At 43.9% G+C, this 21388-nt stretch overlaps 1 protein-coding gene across 4 annotated transcripts in view; it reads left to right on the top strand.

Moving 5' to 3' along the window:
* DDC (dopa decarboxylase) overlaps positions 1-21388 on the top strand; it is a 99113-nt gene that overhangs the window by 41623 nt on the left and 36102 nt on the right. For all 4 annotated transcript variants that reach the window (XR_005577297.2, XM_039462140.2, XM_039462139.2 and 1 more), the window contains exons 7-8: positions 12612-12678; positions 17529-17623. Coding sequence is in view for 3 of the 4 variants with exons in the window: in XM_039462140.2 (XP_039318074.1) it covers positions 12612-12678; positions 17529-17623 (162 nt within the window). In the remaining variant the exon portion in view is untranslated. The remainder of the gene's footprint in view (positions 1-12611; positions 12679-17528; positions 17624-21388) is intronic.

Consider the following 21388-nt stretch of genomic DNA (forward strand, 5'->3'; position numbering starts at 1 on the left):
TGGTGTTCAGCCTGGTTGCATATTAGGTCACCTGGGGATCTTTGAAAAATTACTGATGCCCAGGCTTTGCTCCTGATTGACTTTGCCAGAATCTCTGTGGACACAACCAGGCATCAGAAATGTTTCACAGCAACTTCAAGGTTCTTATTAGAATCCAGGATTAAGAAACGTGTAGATAAACACTCTTCAGTATCTGGACATTTCTGAAGTGTTACAGAAATCTAGGTTGAATAGAGATTTTATAAGCAACACATTAATAACAACTACTATTTTTTATTTAAGAATTACTCTTCGAGAAATGCTTTTCACCTGCAATTTTTTTTTGTTGTTGTTGTCAATTCAAGTTACTTTCCATCTATTGAATAGCTAATGTGACTGAGGAAGTCATGGCAGTTACGATTTTAAGTAAAATTTTACCCTAATCTGGGTGGGTTATGGAAGAGTCAGTAGCATAAGCAAAGCAGTGTCATGTGGAAGGACTGACATGGCTCAAAAATAGCACACAGAGCAAGGTGACAGCCAAGACATTTGGAGGAGAGGAGTCTGCCAGTGGATCAAGGTGCACCTGCCATCTTATCCTGAATGCCTGACTCTGCCCTCCTGCTAGGCTCTGTCTTTCTCCGTTGCATGCCCCTCCACAGGCCATACGTGTTTACTGCCTCCTTCTTCCCGATAGAATGTGCCTGGAGGGAAGGTCTATTTGAATCCCTGCTTTATCCCTAGCTCCTGAAACAGTGTCCAGCCCTGAACAAAAGCTCAATAAATATTTGTTAGATAAATAAAGATTTAGAAGAAACATCATTCAGGTAGAAAGAAAGATCCCCCTTTAAATTCCCACCTACAATTTCAGTACAATTTGAAGAGATTCTATTTAAATGAGGCGAATTTCTTTGAACCTAGAGCGTCAATATTAAGTCTCACTAGAATACTCTGTCTAGGGAAAAATAAATCAATCAAAACACACTCTTTTAAGTTTGAAGAATGAAAACAATGCAAGAAACATCACTTGAAATGTTGAGAAGATTGTATTTTACAAAAATTTTAAAACGCATAAAATAAAAAGACATGCTGGCAAGAACTACTCACAGCGTATGTTGTAAGGTAAATCTTAAAAAGAAGGCTTACATATCAGTAAGCAAAAAGGAACATTCCAATGGAAAAATATGCAAAATATATGAAGAGTCAGTTTCAAATATAATCACAAAAAACTAATAACACAAAACCAGTTCTGATCCTTTAATAACCAAAGAAATGCAAATTAGTTGCTGAGAGAGGTATGTTAAAATCTCACACTATGATTGTAGATATGTCTATTTCCACTTTTATATCTGTTAAACTTTGTACGTATTTTGAAGCATATTAATTTGGTGCATACAAGTTTAGAATTGTCATAACTTCCTGGTGAAAGATCATTTATCACTAGAAAATGCCCGCTTTATCTCTAGTAATAAATCTTGTCCTGTAGTCTACTTTGACGTTGCAATAATCACATTTGTTTTCTTTCTTTTTTTTTTTACATCTGTTTTCTATTGGCTAATGTTTGCATGATATAGACGTTTTCCATCCTACTTTCAACCTTCCTGTTGATTTATATTTAAGATGTATCCTGTGAAAGAAGCATCAATTGTTGCTTTTTAAAAATTTGTTTTTAAATCCAGTGTGATGACTGATATTTATTTTGTTCATTTACATTCAAGGTAGTTATTGATACATTTAAATGTTCTACTGTCTTACTTTTTGTTTTTTATTTGGCCCAACTATTATTTGATTCCTTTTCTCTATGTTTGTCTCTTCTTGGATTAATTGTTTCATATTATTCCATTTTCTTATCTCTGGACATTTTCATATTTTCATCTGGCACCTTTTCCTTTAGTCTGTAGAATTTCCTTTGGAAATTTTTAATGTAAATTTGATACAATGAATTATCTCACTTCTGTTATTCTGAAAGTGTCTTGATTTTGCCTTTACTTTTGGAGGATATTTTTTCTGGGTATAGAATTCTAGAATGTTTGGTAGCTAGTTTTATTTTTGGTACTTTGTATAAGTCTACTGAATTCTTTCTTCCATGATTTCTGTTGTGATGTCAGCTAGAATTTTAACGTTTTGATGATGAAGAACATGTAAAAACATGGCATTTCCTCTTGAGCCTACACTGGGGGGTACTGCTTGTAGCATTTGATTTTTGTCTTTATTTTACTGTGATACAAGGATAATATTTTTTGTACTTACTCTTCTTGGATTTTACAGAACTTCCTGAATCTGTAATTTGGTTTCTCTCCTCAGTTTTAGAAAATTCTAACCTATTATATTCCCAGAGTTTGCCTCTCTTCATTTCCTCTCTTCTCCCATTCTGGGACTCTGATTACGTGTATGTTAAATCTTTCTGCTCACTGTTGTGCATCTTGCAGGCCCTTTTACATGTCTCACATTCTTTTTTTTTTTTTTTCTTTATCTCCATGCTTCAGTCAAATTATTTACAATTTACCAATTCTCTCTTTAGCTATGCCTAGCTGATAAATATGTCATGTTCATATTTCTAAACATTAAAAAGTTTTTAACTTATTTATATTTGGAGTTCAGTGGAGTAATCTCGGCTCACTGCAACATGTGCCTCGGGGGTTCTAGCGGTTCTCCTACCTCAGCCTAGCTGGGAATTACAGGTGTGTACTACCACACCTGGCTAACTTTTGTATTTTTAGTAGAGGCAGGGTCTCATCCTGTTGGCTAAGCTCGTCTGAACTCCTGGCTGCAGGTGATCTGCCCTTGTTGGCCTCCCAAAGTGCTGGGATTACGGGCATGAGCCACCATGCCCAGCCAACTTTTTATTTTGAAATAATTGTAGATTCATAGAAAATTACAAAGTTATCACACAGAACTTCCGTGTACTAACCCTTCACCCAATTTCCCCTAATTGTTACAGCTTCTATAACCGTAGTGTCATATGAAAGGCAGGAGACTGACATTGGTTCATTGTGCGTGTGTCATTTATCACAGGTATAGATTCACGTAGCCACCATGCCAATGAGAATACTGAAATCCTCTAGCACCCCAAAGGTGTGCCTCTGCTACTCCCTGATAGCACTCTCACCCTCCTGATCGCCCACCACTCTCAACCCTTGGCAATTACTAATATGTTTTCTATCTTAGTACTTTTGTCATTTTGAGAATGTTATATAAATGGGATCATGCAGTATGTGTCATTTCAAGATCAGCTTTGTCACTCAGCATAATGGCCTTGAGATCCATCCAAGTTGTTGCGTGTATCAATAGTTTGTTCCTTTTTGCTGTTGCACCACAGAGATTGGGTACGATATTATCTGTACTACAGTTGGTTTACCCATTCACCTATTGAGGGGCATTGTAGCTGTTTCCATATTTTGGCTATTAGAAATAACGCATCTATGAACATTAATGTATAGGTGTTTGAGTGGACATATGTTTTCATTTCTCTGGGATAAATGCCTAAGAGTGCAATTAAGAATCTTATGGTAGTTGTTATGTTTAATTTTTTTTAAAAAGAAACTGATGAAGTATTTTTCAGAGTGATTATATTATTTTACATTTCTATTATCAATGCTTGAGAAAATCAGGTTCTTTGCATCCTCACCGTCATTTGGTATTGTCGTCATGATTTTTTATTTTATCTGTTTTGAATGATATGCATTAATATCTCATCATAGACCTAATTTGCAGTTCCCTGACAACTAATGATGTCGAATGCTTTTTCATGTGCTTGTTCACTATCCATATATCCTCCTCAATGACATATGTCTTCCTGTCTTTTGCCCATTTTCTAATTGGATGATGGATTGATTTTTTTAAATCAATAAGTTTAATTTTGTTAGAGTTGTTTTAGGCTTACAGACAAATAAGCAGGAAGGACATATGCCTTCTTATATCCCAACCTTCATTTTCCCTCAATTATTAGCACCTTACAGGAGTGTGATACATTTGTTAAAATTGAGTCACCAATACTGGATATCTAACATCCATGATTTACATTAGGGGTCACTATTTGTATTGAACTTTCTATACGTTTTAACAAGCATATGATGACATGTATCCACCATTTCAGTGTTATACTGAATCGTTTCAGTTCCATAAAAATCCCCTTTGCTCCACCTATTTATTCCTCTCTCCCTCCACTTGAACCATTGACAACCACTAATCTTTGTGATTGTCTCCATCATTTTTTCTTTTTTAGAATGTCATACAGATGGAATCAAACAATATGTAGCCTTTCCAGATTGGCTTATTTCACTAACATGTATTTAAGTTTCTTCCATGTCTTTTTGTACTACTTTATTTCTTTTCATTGGTGAATGCTGTTTTCTGATACGAATGTGCCACAATTCATTTATGCATTTACCTATTGAGGGACAAGACATCTTGGTTGCTTCCAAATTTTGACAATTATTAATGGAGTGCTGCAAGCATTTCTGTGCAGGTTTTTATGTGTACATAAGTTTTCAACTTATTTGGGTAACTACCAAGGAGCACAGTTGCTGGATCATATTGTTATATCCGAGTGAGTTAGAAGGAAAGCGCCATGCTCTGAGTTCCAATTTAAGAGTCCTTTATTAACTAGCCAGTGACCAAGAGACAGCTAATGCTCAAAATTCTCTCAGCCCCAAGGAAGAGGCTTGATTCCCCTTTATACCTTGAGTTAGGTAGGGGAGGGGGAACCTAGCTGAAGCAGAACTGTACAGAAGCAGAATGAGCAGGTTAGAGGGACATGGTTGCAGGCCAGGGTGTTTCTAAACAATCATCAAGGGGGGAGTCATTCACAATAGCAGGTGATTTTTTTTTATGAGGTGATAGATGATGATCCAATTTAATTCTTCTACATGTGGCTAGCCAATTATCCCAGTGCCATTTGTTGAAAAGAGTGTCCCTTCCTCACGTTATGTTTTTGTTTGCTTTGTGAAATATCAGTTGGCTGTAAGTATTTGGATTTATTTCTGGGTTCTCTATTGTGTTCCGTCAGTCTATGTGCCTATTTTAATACCAGTACCTGCTGCTTTGGTGACAATGGCCTTATAGTGTAGTTTGAAATCAGGTAGTGTGATGCCTCCAGATTTGTTCTTTTTGCTTAGTTTTGTCTTGGCTATGCTGGCTCTTTTTTGGTTCCATATGAATTTTAGAATTTTTTTCCTAATTCTGTGAAGAATAATGCTGTTATTTTGATGGGGATTGCATTGAATTTGTAGATTGCTTTTGCCAGTATGGTCATTTTCACAATATTGATTCTACCAATCCTTGAGCATGGAATGTATTTCCATTTGTTTGTGTTGTCTATGATTTCTTTTGGCAGTGTTTTGTATTTTTCCTTGTAGAGGTCTTTCAACTCCTTGGTTAGGTATATTCCTAAGTGTTTTGGTTTTTTTTTTGGAAGCTATTATAAAAGGGTTTATGATTTGATTTTCCACTTGATTGCTGTTGGTGTATAGAAGACCTACTGATAATTTACATATGTATGTGTGTATATATATATATATATATATATATATATATATATATATCCTAGCAATAAGCTAGTGTTAAACCTTTGAGTTGTTTTTTTAAATATATATTTTATTGCATTTTAGGTTCTGAGGTACATGTAAAGAACATGCAGGATAGTTGCATAGGTACATACATGGCAATGTGGTTTGCTGCCTCCATCTCCATCACCTCTATCTGGCATTTCTCCCCATATTATCCCTCCCCAACTCCCCACCCACCACTGTCCCTCCCTTAGTTCCCCCTGACAGACCCCAGTGTGTGATGCTACCCTCCCTGTGTCCATGCATTCTCATTGTTCAACACCCACCTGTGAGTAAGAACATGAGGTGTCTGATTTTCTGTTCTTGTGTCAGTTTGCTGAGAATGATGGTTTCCAGGTTCACCCATGTCCCTACAAAGGACATGAACTCATCATTTTTTATGGCTGCATAGTATTCCATGTGTATATGTGCCACATTTTCCCTGTCCAGTCTATCATCGATGGGCATTTGGGTTGGTTCCAAGTCTTTGCTATTGTAAACAGTGCTGCAGTGAACATCCATGTGTGTGTATCCTTATAATAGAACGATTTCTAATCCTTTGGATATATACCCAGTAATGGGATTGCTGGGTCAAATGGAATTTCTATTTCTAGGTCCCTGAGGAATTGCCACACTGTCTTCCACAATGGTTGAACTAATTGACACTCCCACCGACAGTGTAAAAGTGTTCCTATTTCTCCACATCCTCTCCAGCATCTGTTGTCTCCAGATTTTTAAATGATCGCCATTCTTACTGGCATGAGATGGCATCTCAATGTAGTTTTGATTTGCATTTCTCTAATGACCAGTGATGATGAGCATTTTTTCATATGTTTTGAATTTTTTATGTTACTTACATTCTTTCTGTTTTTGCTTTTTTGTTTGTTTGTTTGTTTTGTTTTTTTGAGATGGAGTCTCATTCTGTCACCCAGGCTGGAGTGCAGTGGTGTGATCTCGGCTCACTGCAGCCTCTGACACTTAGGTTTAAGAAGTGATTCTCTTGCCTCAGCCTCCCGAGTAGCTCAGATTCCAGACATGCACCACCACACCGGGCTAATTTTTTTTTTTTTTTTTAGTAGAGATGGGGTTTCATCATGTTGGTCAGGCTGGTCTTGAACTCCTGACCTCAAGAGATCCACCCGCCTTAGCCTCCCAAAGTGCTAGGATTACAGGTGTGATCCACAGCATGGGGCCTACTTACATTCTTTCTTGTAGTAATTGGTGCACTTAAAAATTTTATTTATTTACGTATTTACCTATCCATAATAACTTATGTAAATAAAGTAAGTAAGTAAGATACATAAGAATCTTACATAATTAAGACAAGTAAATAAGTAAATTTACTTATCAGAGTTGCTTGGGAACAATTTCTAGCACTGAAATTACTTAATGAAAGAGATGGATTTTTTTCCCCCAAGACTCGATACATTCTCCTTCAAAAACATTGTACCAATTTATACTAAAAGTTTTTTTAATAAAAAGTTGTTAAACATTAAAATATTGTTAAGAAATAAATGTAATGGTGAACTTGCTGGAGATGCCAAGTACTACAGGCACTGAGAGATGACTCATTCATTTGTTTGTTCATTTGCTAAGAGGAAGTAATTTGTGATTTTTCTTAGGAGTTTATTTATTTACTAGAATGTCCGTGGGTGAAATTCAGAACCCAGTGGGCTAATGAGGGAATGAAAAATGTGGAAATGTATTCCTTTACAAAGAATTTTGCCTGGGAAGGAAAGAAGAGTAAATAGTGAAGTTGCTGGAGTGAGTTGGCCCGAGAGAGACGTGCTGAGAGAGATTTATCTGTGCACGTGAAGGAGCTGGTGGAGGAGGCAGAAGCATGGGAGAGAAGACTACACACTGTATTGAGAGGCACAAAATCAAATTCTGTTTTCCTTGAGGAAGATGGAAGTACCAAATTAACATGCTTCTGTTGGAATTTTGCCCTAAAGATCAAAATTCTGCAACATTCTGTTGACAGAAGAAGCCACAGATGTGGGCCAATCCTAGGTATCAGATCAGAGCGGAGAATCACTTTTTTTCTTGTAGGCTGCCTTCTGCACCAGCACCGTACCAGCCCCGGAGGTGTGTGACGAGCCATGGTCCCTTTCCTTGTGGCATGGTTCTTGGTGGGAAGACAGGTGTGTTCCCATCCCCGCACCGCTTGATGAGAATGATGCATATATGCGTGGGAAGAGGGTGCAAATAAACTTCCCTAGAGGGGATCTGGAAAGCCTGTTGCTGAGAGAGAACACAGGAGCTGGGCCAGGGGATATCCAGGCAGGTGATCCTGGTCATGGTGGCTTTCTTGTTGAAGGGAAGAGGACTGCAGCATATAGAGATGTGGAAGGGCACAGGACATTCCAGGAAATGCAACTTGCTTGTTGTCTTTAACTGACAGCCAAAGGACTGTGAAGCTGGAGAGAGTCCAGGCCCACGTAGGAGAAGGGTTGGAGCTTGAGCCTTGTCTCACTGCTCAGCTGTGCCCTTGCAGTTATAACGGGGCTTGTGCATAATGACTATATGCGTCCTTCTGGGATGTAGCCACATGGTCTTCATTATCTTCTCAAAGTGGCTGCAGATCCCTTAAAATTGAAGACCCGCTGCTGAGGGCAAGGGGCACATTTGGCAGGGTTTGAACCAGAAAAGCTGAATCATTGCCCTTCTATGAACAAGCCTGGGACTTATAATAAAGTTTCCCCTTGTTTCTCAGGACAATTTGCTTCCCTAATGAGCCAGCTTGATAAGGTCAGGCCACAGAGGGCGATGCCTGCCAGGCACTGACATGAGCGGAGCGGGCTGGCTGAAGGGACAAGGGTGCAGAAGAGGAGGTCACACTAGGCTCTGCCGCTGCAGGAAGACCGCGGGGCTCTTTGAGATGGAGGCCCGCACCGTCCCCTGCCCCTCCTTCCCCCTGCACAAATGTGATTATGCCTCTGCAGATCGACTGGAATCGGGTTAGCGTCATTGAGCAATGCTGAGCCGGGGTAATCAGAGCCTGGAGCGGAGCAGGTGCTAGCTTTAAAGTGGCTTCTGAGAATTAGGACGGGCTGACTCGTAGCTTAGCCCCACGTAGACAAGCCACTTAGAACACTGTCCTTGCAGCCCCTAGGCCTCCTCCTTGCCACCACAAATGACTTGGGTTTGTTGGAGGGGCCTCTGGCATGGCCTGGGGTGCTTGGCTCCTTAACTGACATTCAGGGACTGGTGCCCCAGGGGTCCTGTTTGCCCAGGGCATGGCAGGACAAAAAGAGCTAACCCAGCCTAGGGTCTCACTGGGTCTGCTCCTGCCTATCTGGTGTCCTGGGTCAATTACCCACCTCCTGGAGTCTCACATAAGTCAACTGTAAAGTGGGAATCATGAACATATCTAACTCATAAGTGGTGGCAATTAAATATCATACAGGAAAGGCTTTCATCATCAGGCCTGCTGCAGAGTCAGCCGCAAAGAACGTCGCCCTGTTCTCAACCTAGGCCACTGCCAGGACAAGACAGGGTTTTATTGTTTCTACAAAGATGTTTCATACTCAAAACAACAACAACAACAAGTCAATAATTACATAAGAATTTAAGAATAAAGGTTTATGTCACCCAAAATCTTAACAGAGAGGCAGTATTACTGTTTGAACATCATTCTAGATGCTCTCATATGCACACATTAATAGAAAATAATTTTAATAAGGGCACATTTAGTATATTAATTTTAATAATAGAAGTTATTGGCGGGGCATGGTGGCCCACGCCTGTAATCCCAGAATGTTGGAAGGCCGAGGCAGGTGGATCATCTGAGGTCAAGAGTTCGAGAGCAGCCTGGCCACCATGGTGAAACCCCATCTCTACTAAAAATTCAAAAAATTAGCTGGGCATGGGTGAAGGGTGCCTGTAATCCCAGCTACTTGGGAGGGTGAGGCAAGAGAATCACTTGAACCCAGGAGGCGGAGGTTGCGGTGAGCCAAGATCATGCCACTGCACTCTAGCCAGGATAAGAGCGAAACCGTCTCAAAAATAAAAAAGAAGTTATAGCATTTAGTGTTTAACTGGAGAAAATCAGATGAAAGGAATTGCAAAACTAGAGATATGTCATGTCTAAGATATGATTCTGGGAGTTTAAAAAACCAGTTTCGAGCAATATTAAATATGATTAAGTCATTCTTTGTTTCTTCAGTATTCTCTTAAGGACATAGATAAGGCATTCTAAGACACTCCTGCTCTACCAGCTGAGTAGCCAGGTGTCTGAAAGCACTTTAATGTTCAATTATATGTCAAGATGAAATTGCAAGTTGCAGAGAAAAACAACACACTGACTTCAATTCCCACTAAGTGACTCATCTTACCAAAACAAAATAAATGTGGAGAACTCTTGATGCTTGACATGAGGAGGGGCCATCCAGAGGTTAACAAAGGAGGCTGAGCACCAGGAGAAACATTGAGGTCTGCAAGATGGAAGCCCATTGGCACCTGATAGACTGGGCAGTTCTGTAAGTCCAATATGTTGCATTGTAGGTAAGAAAAATATAGCCCAGCCAGGTGCCAATGTGACATGGAGTTTGGTCTTCAACCCAGGGCTCTGTGCCCCACGTACATGGTTTAACTATCTGGATTCACCATGCCTTTTTACCATCTGTGCTTCTGATGCTGTGACACCTTTGGGTCTTGCTGACCCTGGAGGGATTGCCATTCTCAGGGAGAGCGGATTCCAGGGATCTTTTTTTTTTTTTTTTTTTTTTTGCATTTTAGGTTTTGGGGTACATGTGAAGAACATGCAAGATTGTTGCATAGGTACACACGTGGCAGTGTGGTTTGCTGCCTTCCTCCCCATCACCTATATCTGGCATTTCTCCCCATGCTATCTCTCCCCAACTCCCCACCAGAGATCTCAATGGACTATGTGCAAGTTCGCCTTTCAAATGCAAAGCCATCAGCCCAGAGCTCCTACCCCACCACCTCCTCTGTGGGCCTCTCACACTCTGGGCCACTATCCTCCTGACATGATCACTCCAAGGCTGGGTGCCTGACACCTAGGGACATCCCCTGCTCCAAATGCGACCTGGAGCTAACCAAATGTGACCCCAGAGCCCACTGAAATTGTTCAAACCAGCCGATCCTAAGCCTGCTCACCCTTGCCCTGTCTGGTTCTTCCTGTGGAAACCACACACAGGTTCTTTTGCAGTTTTTTTCCCCACCCACTCTGCCACCTGACAGATCCTGGTACTTCCCCATGTCCCCCTCCTCTTGGGGACTGTGAGGACCAAGCTGTTTTTAATGGCAGTCATTTCCCGACTTGTTGGGCTCACCATCCTGAACAAGAAGACAGCTCCAATTATACAGAATGCCCCTGCTGCACCTGAGGGTAGCCCCTTGGGGGACTGACTCCCTTCAGCATAACTTGGTGACACAGAGAGCCCTTCCAGAGTCCAGTCCGGACCTGTTTTGGGTCCCCACCCCATGGTTCGGCATGGAAAATTCTGGTTCCTGAGCAGGCATCACTCTGAGAAGTACCTTGTCCAGCCCAGCCGCCTGTGAGAGGAGCAGGGCAAGGCCCGTAAGATGAACCTTCCAAAGGCTGACTCCGTGCTAACTCGCATGATCACTTCTTTTCTCTCTAAGAGGAAGAGCTGGTTTCCAGGTGAAATGCATGTAGTCATAGGTGAAATGGAACCAGAAAGGCCTCCAACTGGAGTTCTCACATACAAGTTTCTGACCTCTCTATCTTTAACCTCAGGACACATGGCATAGCTGAGACTTTAGAGGCGGCTCAATCAAGGTCACACAAATTTAATTCGATTCCACACTCTCGTCGCATCTGGAGAGAAATTTCATTATCTAGACTACATGACATCCATAAATCAATTAGGCCCTTTGGTTTTGTAAACATAATGTGAATTTTGATCCTTTGGAGAGAACTGTTTCAGTTCAGCAATAGGTTTCAGCATCCATACAAGATCCGGCGAAGTGCAAATGTTCAGTCCAACACAAAACAATGAGGCAGGGTCCCTGGTTTTGGGAGCACCATGGGTCTGGAGGGAGAGACAGATACGTGTGTGGGGACAACACAATCAGGCTGTGCCAGTGCGTTTGTGGCACTACGAGGCCCTCAGAGGTCAGGAGAGGCCACAGGGACTCCTAGCCTGCATTTTCTAGTTGTGTGACTGACAGCACTCAATGCTTTCTCAGAACATCCCTTTTAAAACTATTCTCAATGTCAGCAGTGTTTTCTCATGACCTCCTGGGGGCTGAATTACTATTTGGGAACAGTATCATTCACAAGGAGAAAGGCAGCGGATTAAAGCTGGTGACTGATACTCTTGCTCAAGATCCTGGTGTGACTCTTAACTGATGCCAAAGGCTGTTCTGGAAGAAGCATCCAGGGTGCTTTGTGTGATCCGGGCCCTGCTGGAGGGAGCTTCATCTCTACTGCACTTGCTATGTGCATTGCACGTATGTGTATTCACATACACACGTGCGCGCGCACACACACACACACACACACACACACCCCAAACTAGGAAAAAACTAGGCTTCCACTCCACAGTAGTAACTATGTTCTTACATTCTATGTATATACACACACACATATATGTAGAAAATAAAATATACACATATATGTATAGTTTAATTATAATTTAAGTAATTACACATTTAATTAAATTATAATAAAATGTATATATAGAATATAAGAACATAGTTGCACTAATGTTACATAGAACATTAATTAAAATTTAATTGAAATAGATACATATACATATAAAAGTAAATTTAATAAAGTGGAATAGAGGGATCATTTTCCAGATGGTAGAATGCTTCATTTCTGCCCCAAGGCACCATGGAAAATCTTCTGCAAGTTCCCTGTTTCTAACCTCAGAGCTTAGTTTTCTGTCTACAAATGTGTTTCTCTTAACCTGTTATGATGCCTTCACCCAAAGATTCCATGTGCATTTATGGGCTTACGTTTCCACAGAGCAGACATTCACTGGGATCTCAGCTCATGGCCGTGGCTTGGACCATGGAGCAGCAGTTGCTTGTGTGGAGGTTACAGCAGTGACTGGCACGTGGGGGATAAAAGGTTGTCTGTTTCTTACCCTCTAGGTGGTTGCCACCCTGGGGACCACAACGTGCTGCTCCTTTGACAATCTCTTGGAAGTCGGTCCTATCTGTAAGTATCTGATTCCATTTCCTTTTTGGAAAATGTTCTCTGTATATGAGGAATTTAGCAGACCTTCCTCGCTGATCTCTCTTTCTTGTTAATTTCATAGTGTGATGCTTTGCACAGCTCTTCTCGATTTGCAATAACACAAACCTCATTAGCCTGAACTCCACTAACTGAGAATTTGGGCTAATTGGACAGGAGCTGAGCTTAGTTCTACCAACACATTATTTGTAAGAAAAGCAATATTCCAAGCAATATAAAAGCTATGTAAAATTGCAGGCCATTTTGACCCTGTTGAGGAGAATAAGCTCTTCAAAATCTTGGAGTAAACACCTCATATGTGGGTCATGCGTACACCTGCCACGAGAATTGTCCATGCTTAAATGCAATTCTCTGGTATATCCCTTTTCACCGCTTTTGGAATTACTGAATGTAGTTAAGAAAATTGCTGAAGGTAGTTTAGAAAATCAACACAATGAAACTGGATTTCACCAAGGAATAAACTGTGCTTGGATGTTTTCAGGGGTCATTCTCACCTCCTCCCTCCCTCATTCAGAGTTGCTAGGTTTTCTCACTGAGGCTTAGGATGCTGTGTTTCCAAAAGGTGAACGTGAATGAGTAGCCGTGTTTCTAGAATTTCATCTTTGACATGTGGCTCTGGGAACTCAGCAGGCCTTGAAGCTGCTTCTGTGGACCGAGGAACCCTTGTCGGGAAGGGACGTCGGCTCACGGGGCTCGCCCTTTCTGTGTACCTCTGGGATGGGAATGTTCTGACCGCTTGTCTGTGGGTGGAGCTGCCCGAGTCAGGCCTTCAGACCACATACCTGTGGCCTGTGCCTGATACCACGCCAGCCCCCAGGGAATTGGCTTCATCCTTAGTCTGCATAAGCCAGGCACAGTTCTCACCTCTCCTAACCCAAGAGTCATCCATGGTTCATACTCGGAGGAGTGGACACTCCTCTCCTGAACATTGGCCTCCCCTCCTGAGGTCAGCTGCTGGGGAAGGCCAGTGCTTAAGGTACCCCTGGGTGAGCTGGACATGGCATCAGTCACAAGGAAGCTAGCATCCAGCCCAGGCCCACCCCCGAAGCTTACATTCTGAGCTTCACTTAAGCTGTCTGTAAAGGGAAGAGAAAAGCTCCACTTGTTCTCATAAAATAACAATGTTTCCCCACAGTATTATTCAGAGGATGAATTAATGCAGGGAAAATGCACCATCTCAAAGGTGGAGTGCATTGCTGCACAGCAAGGGAGGCGGTGCTGGGAGCCGCCAGGAGGTGGGGGCAAGACTTGCCTGCTCTCACAGGGTTTTGCTCCACTGTTTGAGGCTTAGGATGTCTTAGGAGGTGGGGGCAAGACTTGCCTGCTCTCACAGGGTTTTGCTCCACTGTTTGAGGCTTAGGATGTCTTAGGAGGTGGGGGCAAGACTTGCCTGCTCTCACAGGGTTTTGCTCCACTGTTTAGTTGTTCTTACAACTGTAAGAACGGCTGGAGGTGGTCATGTACAGCTCCGGGCTGGGAGAAGGGATAGAGCTGGCTGACTCGGGACTGCAGCCACAGTACTGGCCTCATCAGCTGCAAACCTTCAGCAGCTCAGCCAAGCGACTTGGAGTCCTCTGACTCAGATGTCAGGCTAAGAACTGAATGTCCTGGCCAGTAGCCGGCTGATGTAATTCCCCAGGGCTATCGGATTTAAAGGTCTGAGGTCTTCTGCCGGACAGAGCCCACACAGCCTGCTGTCTCCTGGGCCCAGTGCAGGCTGCCCGCTGCCCATGGAGATGACAGCCAGTGTGTGTCACCTGCCAGTCACAGTCCACTGGATGGACCCAGCTCAGGCCATCCTGCTGGCCTGGGGCCTCGTCTTCTTTGCAGAGGCTGGAGGTTGTGGATAGAGCTTGATTTATGATTTGTTTGGTTTGAAACACTGAGGTTGCTTTCGGGGTTGTGCAGAAGGAGCTGACTTGGGTGAATGCCAAAACTCTTTCGTTCATTGCCAAAATGCAAAGGGGAGGTCAGCTTTGACAATTCCTTTTTTTCTCTCTTTTTTTTTTTTTTTTTTGAGATGGAGTCTCGCTCTGTTGCCCAGGCTGGAGTGCAGTGGTACAGTCTCGGCTCACTGCAACCTCTGCTCCTGGGTTCAAGAGATTCTCCTGCCTCAGCCTCCCGAGTAGTTGGGATCACAGACACACATCACCATGCCCAAGTAATTTTTCTATTTTTATTAGAGATGGGGTTTCATCACATTGGCAGGCTGGTCTCAAACTCCTGACCTCAGGTGATCTGCCTGACTTGGTCTCCCAGAGTGATGGAATTACAGGCGTGAACCACTGCACCTGGCCAACAATTCCATTTTTATTGATGATGGTATATTACTAACTGTTTGTGATACCTTAACAACTAAGCACCTTTTTACCTGCTTTCTCTCTCCTGCTACCGTTTGCCTGTGACCAGATATTTAGCATTCTTCAACTCCAAGTGAGACTGTTCTGAGATCCTGAGCTGACCTGATTCTATAGTATGATTAGAATAATCTACTAACGTAATTCAGTTAAGTTATTCACCCACCATTACTTGACAAAGAAAACAAATCAGAAGATGGTTTTCTTTCAATTGCTGCCATTGGAGAGACATTTTCTTTCTACTGCATTTAAAATGATTTGCCATTGAGGCTGTTCAGATTGGTCTGCTTGGATGGATCAGTTGGCAGGTTTTACTGAGCAGATGAGATACAGAAAGTAGATGTTTGAAGTCAGTTAGGTGCCAGTAGGGAAGTGGGAAAACTGGGGACGAGAGTACAGGCTGAGCTGGGGAGGCCATCTCAAGGAGTGCGGAAGGGAACAGCACAGGACAGGCAGCCACAGCTGCATCCTGAGGTGCCAGCATAACGGGGGGAAGACACACAGCTGGAGGGGCAGCCAGACCTGCCTCAAATTCCCAGGAAGTCTCAGAAGGAAATAGTCACTGGCAGGAGGAGGCTGGAGGGGTGTGGGGCTGTCCCATCACTGCCCGCTGAGGTGGCTTTGCCTCAGGGCTAGGTGTGCCCTCCTGGTGCATGCGACACCCCAAGCTCTGGCTGAGGATCTCTGTGTCTGCCTGGTTCCTAGATGGGCCGTGGCATGTATACAGTGTGTGCTGTCAGCGGATGGCATATGATGTGCAGAGTGCAGAGGCAGACCCACAGCTCCATACTTCCCCATGGAAACCAGAGAAGCCTTCTAGAGTCCACTTCCCTTGGGGGCCTGTAAGTTCCCTTCTGCAGGAGTTTTAGGCCAACTGCAAGCTTAGAGGGAACACACTCCTCCACAAAGCCACTGCTGATAAAAGACTTAAGGCATTTCAAAGCTTTGACTCGGTTTGATCATCGGGATGAAACCCGTCAGTTGGATCAAGGTCAAGTGTGTCCTGAGGACCTGGATATCCATGCCAGGGCATGGGAGGCCAAAGGTCACAGAGCACTGTGGACCTGAGCCAAGGCTCTGGGGCTCATCACCTCCCTGAGAATCAGTCTCACCAGGTGCGTGCTTAACCCCAAGTGGATGTGGCTGTGAGCCAGGAAGAACACAAGGCCTTAAGATTCACAGAGCTTCTCCCTGAGGAGTCACTCAGTAATCATGGGACATCCATCCCTGTAGCTAAGATTGGCAGTGAGGTTGAGAAAAACTTCAGATCCCGTCATAAGATAGGTGTACGTTTCAAAGCTTGCTGTGGTCTGAACGTTTGTATCCCCCGCAAAGTCTATCTGCTGAAATCCTAACCTAAGATGATGGTATTGGAGGTGGGACTTTCCAGTGGTGATAACATCATGATGGTGTAGCCCTCCTGATTGGGATTATCCCATTGTGACTAATTAGTGCCCCTGAGAGCCTCACACCTCATTGCACCGTGGATGGTGAGTGAACAAGGAATCCGTAGATCCCTACAATGCAGGGCTGACCCTGACACCTACCCGCTGGTGCCCTGACTCTGGCATCCACCCTGTGAGGCGAGGGTGGCTCTTGTCCTCTCTAAGGTCCTTCACCCTTCAGCTCTTCATGTGGTGGGTACCTGAGGCTGAGAGGCAGCCAACCCTGGAAGCCACATTTATTTCTCCGCTGCTCAGTGCTGCAGTCCTGGCAGGCACATTGTAAATATTCCCTCGCTCCTCCCTTGGGCCTGTGGGTCCTGCTTCCATCTCCATTCCTGGGAGGCGAGAGAGGTTTGGAGAAGTAGATAGGGCCCCTTGGCTGGGGAGCGGATGGAAGCAGGAGTTGAGCCCAGATCTGTCAAAAGGAAGGGAGCATGCTCACCTGTGGCTCTCCCTGCTCCTGAGTGAGGCAGCCCCTGCCCACAAGGCCGCTAGGTATGGTTGGGAAACAGAAACCCTGTTCATGAAGGGAGCAGGGGGTGATCCAAGACGGTGTAAAATAACTTCACCTCGTGGAGGGGACGGAGTGGGGCAGGTGGAAGTCGGCGTGGACTGCGTGCAGACCCCCACTCGGGTGATGTTTCTGGAGGGACTTGAGAATGGATTAGCAAAGGGAACCGGGGAGGGAATTCCAGGTGGGTGGAAAGGGTGGTGTCACTGGGGTGATGTGCAGGTTAGTAACACGGGGCTGTCGCACCGTGGGCCCTCGCAGCTACGCTCAGCTACCAGGGTCAGGAGAGAAAGCCAAGGGGCGCAGCTGCTTCCACGTTCCCTGGTGTGTGTCTGGGGCCAGCAGCACATACCTGGGGCCTTTTGGGGGCCCAGTCATCAGTTCAGCAAGTAGAGTTGACATGCTCCCCTCAAGAAGGGTGCTTGGGCAGGCCGAGGTCCGCTGGCAGGCTCCGTGGTGAGGCATCTGTCTGGGGACTCACAGGTTGTTTCTGGACTTTAGGCAACAAGGAAGATGTGTGGCTGCACATCGATGCGGCCTATGCAGGCAGCGCGTTCATCTGCCCCGAGTTCCGGCCCCTTCTGAACGGAGTGGAGGTAGGTGAGCCCTTCGCGCTCCCTAAGGCCGTTTGCACAGCCCTCCGTTACTGACCTCTGGCTTCACGAGGCGCTGACATCCGATTTCTCGCCATTGCGGTTTGTTTTAGCCAGTTATGTTTGAACCAATTCTAGTGATTAATGGAAATCCCACTTCCTTAGAACAGGGGCGAGAACCTTCCCCAGTCACACAGCCTGTCCTCCGGAAATAAATACTCCCGACACTTACAGCTCCATTTCAAGCTACACAAGTCCCAAACAGAAAGGATAGATGTTAGCTTATAAAACCAAGGGAAAGTCTTCAGGAGCAAAATCAAATCTTAATGCGCTTGAAGAGTAATTTAAAATACCAACCTGCAATTCCATACAATCTGGTTCAATATGACGGTCATGTTCTGCTCATACATCTAAACATGATATTCTCTTTAACCAATATCGAACGAGCAGCTACCAATGCATTTAAATGCCCCTAGGCACTCATCTGGAAATTGTAAACATGGTCTTTAATGCTAAGTGAAAAGCCTGCTTCTTTTGAGAAGTAGCAGTAAAAATTATTGGCCAACACTCTGCTTCTCTAAAAAGCGACTGAATGTAAAATGTACAGACTTAATACAAAGAAATAACCGGATTGATAGACTGCGGTGTGTTCAGACTCAAGGGGGATTTCATTGCTGGTGGTGTCTCATAGGGTAGGAAGTCTCTCCTCCTGGAGGACTCAGCTTTGAATGCCATGGGGGGTCCCAAGAGGCAGTCTTTGGCAGCATGTCCAAGAGAAGGAGGTAGCAAAGCAGGGGAGCTGTGGCACTGGCCAAAAGAGAAATGCTTTCCGCCAAGAGGCAGGAGGTGTCGTGAGACCCCACCTATGTGTGATGCAGAATGAAGGGCACAGTCTTTGGCATTAGACTCCTTGGTTTGAATGCCAGATTTATCCTTAGGACTAGCTGTGTACCCTTGGGCGACTTAGATATCCTTCCTATGCCCCATAAAATAGATTTCATAATAATGCATCCTGTGTGGGATCGCTGTAAGGAGTAGGTGAGTTAATCATGTTTTAAGGAATTAAATGCAATGCCTGGCACGCAGTAAGTACTGAACATGCATTAGGTGCTTTTGTTATTTTCCACCGTATCTTAGAAAAACTTTCCCTTGACATCTTCCTTTGCTTGACTGTCAGGCTTGCTATTCAGTATTCTAATTACGACTTGGAATTCTCACAGTGCTGTAATTTCACAAAAGTGGGCATCAGAGGTACAGAATACAAATGGCCCCATCTTTGGAAAGAATAATCCTCTTACTGCTAATGAATGAAGTCATATTCTGGTTTATGTCTCCATCACATTTATTCACCTCTTCATTCAATAATTACTTGTTGAGTGCCTAATATGACCTAGGACTTAGAGGACGGATCCTTGGGGGTAAAGGCAGCTTCCAAAGGCCTATAAAAGTACTGGGGAGAAAAAAGTAAAAGGGAGCTTACGAAGGCCTATAAAATATTCGGTACTGACCTCTCCTTTCACGAGGAGCTGACATCTGTTTTCTCACTATTGCGGTTTGTTTTAGCCATTATGTTTGAACCGGTTCTAGCGATTAATGGAAATCCCACTTCCTTAGAACAGGGGCGAGAGCCTTCCCAAGTCATACAGCCTGTCATTCTGAAATTCTCATAGTATAAGAGAAGTTCTCATAATACAATGCCAGTACCCAGCTAATACAGTTCATTGCCGGTAGCTAACTAGCTAAATGTGTAAAGACATTTTTTTACACATCAATTGCTATGGGATTATTAAATATTGGCTAGAAAAAAAAAAAGAAAAAAAAAGGTGGGTGTTTGGTGCTGGAAATGAAGAATAAATCTCTGTATTGTATAAATACATAGTATTATGGAGATAATCTCCATCATTTGGAATATCTGTCCTGGGGCAGTTTCAAGGGAGGAAGGGCTAAGCAATCCTCTGGGATGTATGTGCCCTCCCCAAGGCTGGCCTGAGCTTGATTCTCTTTTCTAACTCTGGGTATCAGGTTTAGGGTTCGTGATCTTTTCCTAGCACTACTGTTCTTTTCCCTATGAACTGACAACTTGAGGTTTCATCTTTCATAGAAGGGTGCCTAATTGTCCGACCACCACAGCACTGGGCATTCCAGCCAGATCCTATCAGCAGCAGACAGGATTTCATGTGGTACCATGAGTCATTGCCATTTTTCCTGAATTATTGCTCCCGACTCTGTTTCCGTGCCCAGCTGAGGACTGTGTGTCTCAGCGGGGCAGATAAGGAGGCTGCAATATCCTGTGGTGGCCCTGCCCTTGGAGATAAGAACCTTTCTCTCGGTCGGTCCGTCGTCCGCAGGAGGATAATATCACTGTTGGGTAATGAGAGAAGTTTAAACAGATCAGCCCCATAGGAGGGAACTCGTAAAACTCCTAGCAAACAGAGCTCCTCTTTCACCTTTTGTCTCTCTTTATCAACAAATGAAACTTGCTGTAATTTCCTGTCCCTTTCTCAAAATTACTTTTATTGAAACCTGGAAGGAAATGAACCTGGGTCTCCGGAGCTGGTTGATGTGGACGGTTGCCATCCACCGACCAAATGTCTCCCAGGATGCCCCCACAGGCCCCTCAAGCCTCTGCTGCCTCCTCGGCACACACCCCTGGAGCCAAGTAGACAGGAGGTGCCCTAGGGCCTTGGGAAGACTGAGAAGTTTTCCAGTAGGAGAGTCAGCCAGACTGAGGCCTCACTGTGGCAGCCGCCTTTATTTCGGTATCAATCTAGCCCCATGGCCATTAAGGTGGATCCTGTCCCTGTTCACCAGTCAAGTGATCAACCAGGACATGCATCTGAAAAATGTAAGAAAGCACCATTTACGACAACCCAGCGAAAACACAGTGTCCTCCTCTGTCACTCTTGGTGGTTGAAATCTCATTTTCTCCTTGAAAATAGGGTGGCCCCAACACTGATGCACGCAGCCAGAGCCAGGTGTTCGCAGTTGTTGCCCAGGATCTTTCAGCTAGGGAGTCTGTAGCTGTTCGGAATACAATGAACTTGAACATTGTCTTTAAAAAGGAAGGAGCTGGTTGGGTGCAGTGGCTCACACCTGTAATCCCAGCACTTTGGGAGGCCGAGGCAAGAGGATGGCTTAAGCCCAGGAATTGGAGATCAGCTTGGGTAATGTAATGAGACACCTGTCTCTACAAACAAAATTTAAATAATTAGCTGTGTGTGGGGACACATGCCTGCAGTCCCAGCTACTTAGAAAGCTGAGGCAGAAGGATCGCTTGAGCTTGGGAGGTTGAGGCTACAGTGAGCCGTGTTTGTGCCACTGCACTCCTGCCTGGGTAACAAAGTGAGACCCTGTCTCTTAATAATTAAAAAAAAAAAAAAAGAAAGAAAGAAAAGAGAGAGAGGTAGAAACATCATGTAGGTAAATGGGGAGAACTGTTGATACGTTATGGCAATGCTGCCAAAAGAACCCATCAATGAAATGAAAACTGGGTTTATCCCTACCTATTGTAGGTTAGCTAAGAAATTTTCACTTTCCCACTGTTGATCATGACACCTGTAGTCTGAGACCTTTGCTAGCTCAGCAAGTGGAAGGAACGTCAAGCATAAAGTATTTCACAGGCCGAATCAACACAATTCCTGTACATTGTATTTGTGAAGGAAAATTCCGGTTCTTCCAAGTATTCCAGTAGTTTAATATATAATAAGGATATATATTGTGTCACATTAGACTATGTAAATTTGAAAGTGCTTTTCTTCTGGAAATATA

Source organism: Saimiri boliviensis, chromosome 10, assembly GCF_048565385.1.
Source record: "Saimiri boliviensis isolate mSaiBol1 chromosome 10, mSaiBol1.pri, whole genome shotgun sequence".
In the NCBI taxonomy this organism is placed as follows: Eukaryota; Metazoa; Chordata; class Mammalia; order Primates; family Cebidae; genus Saimiri; species Saimiri boliviensis.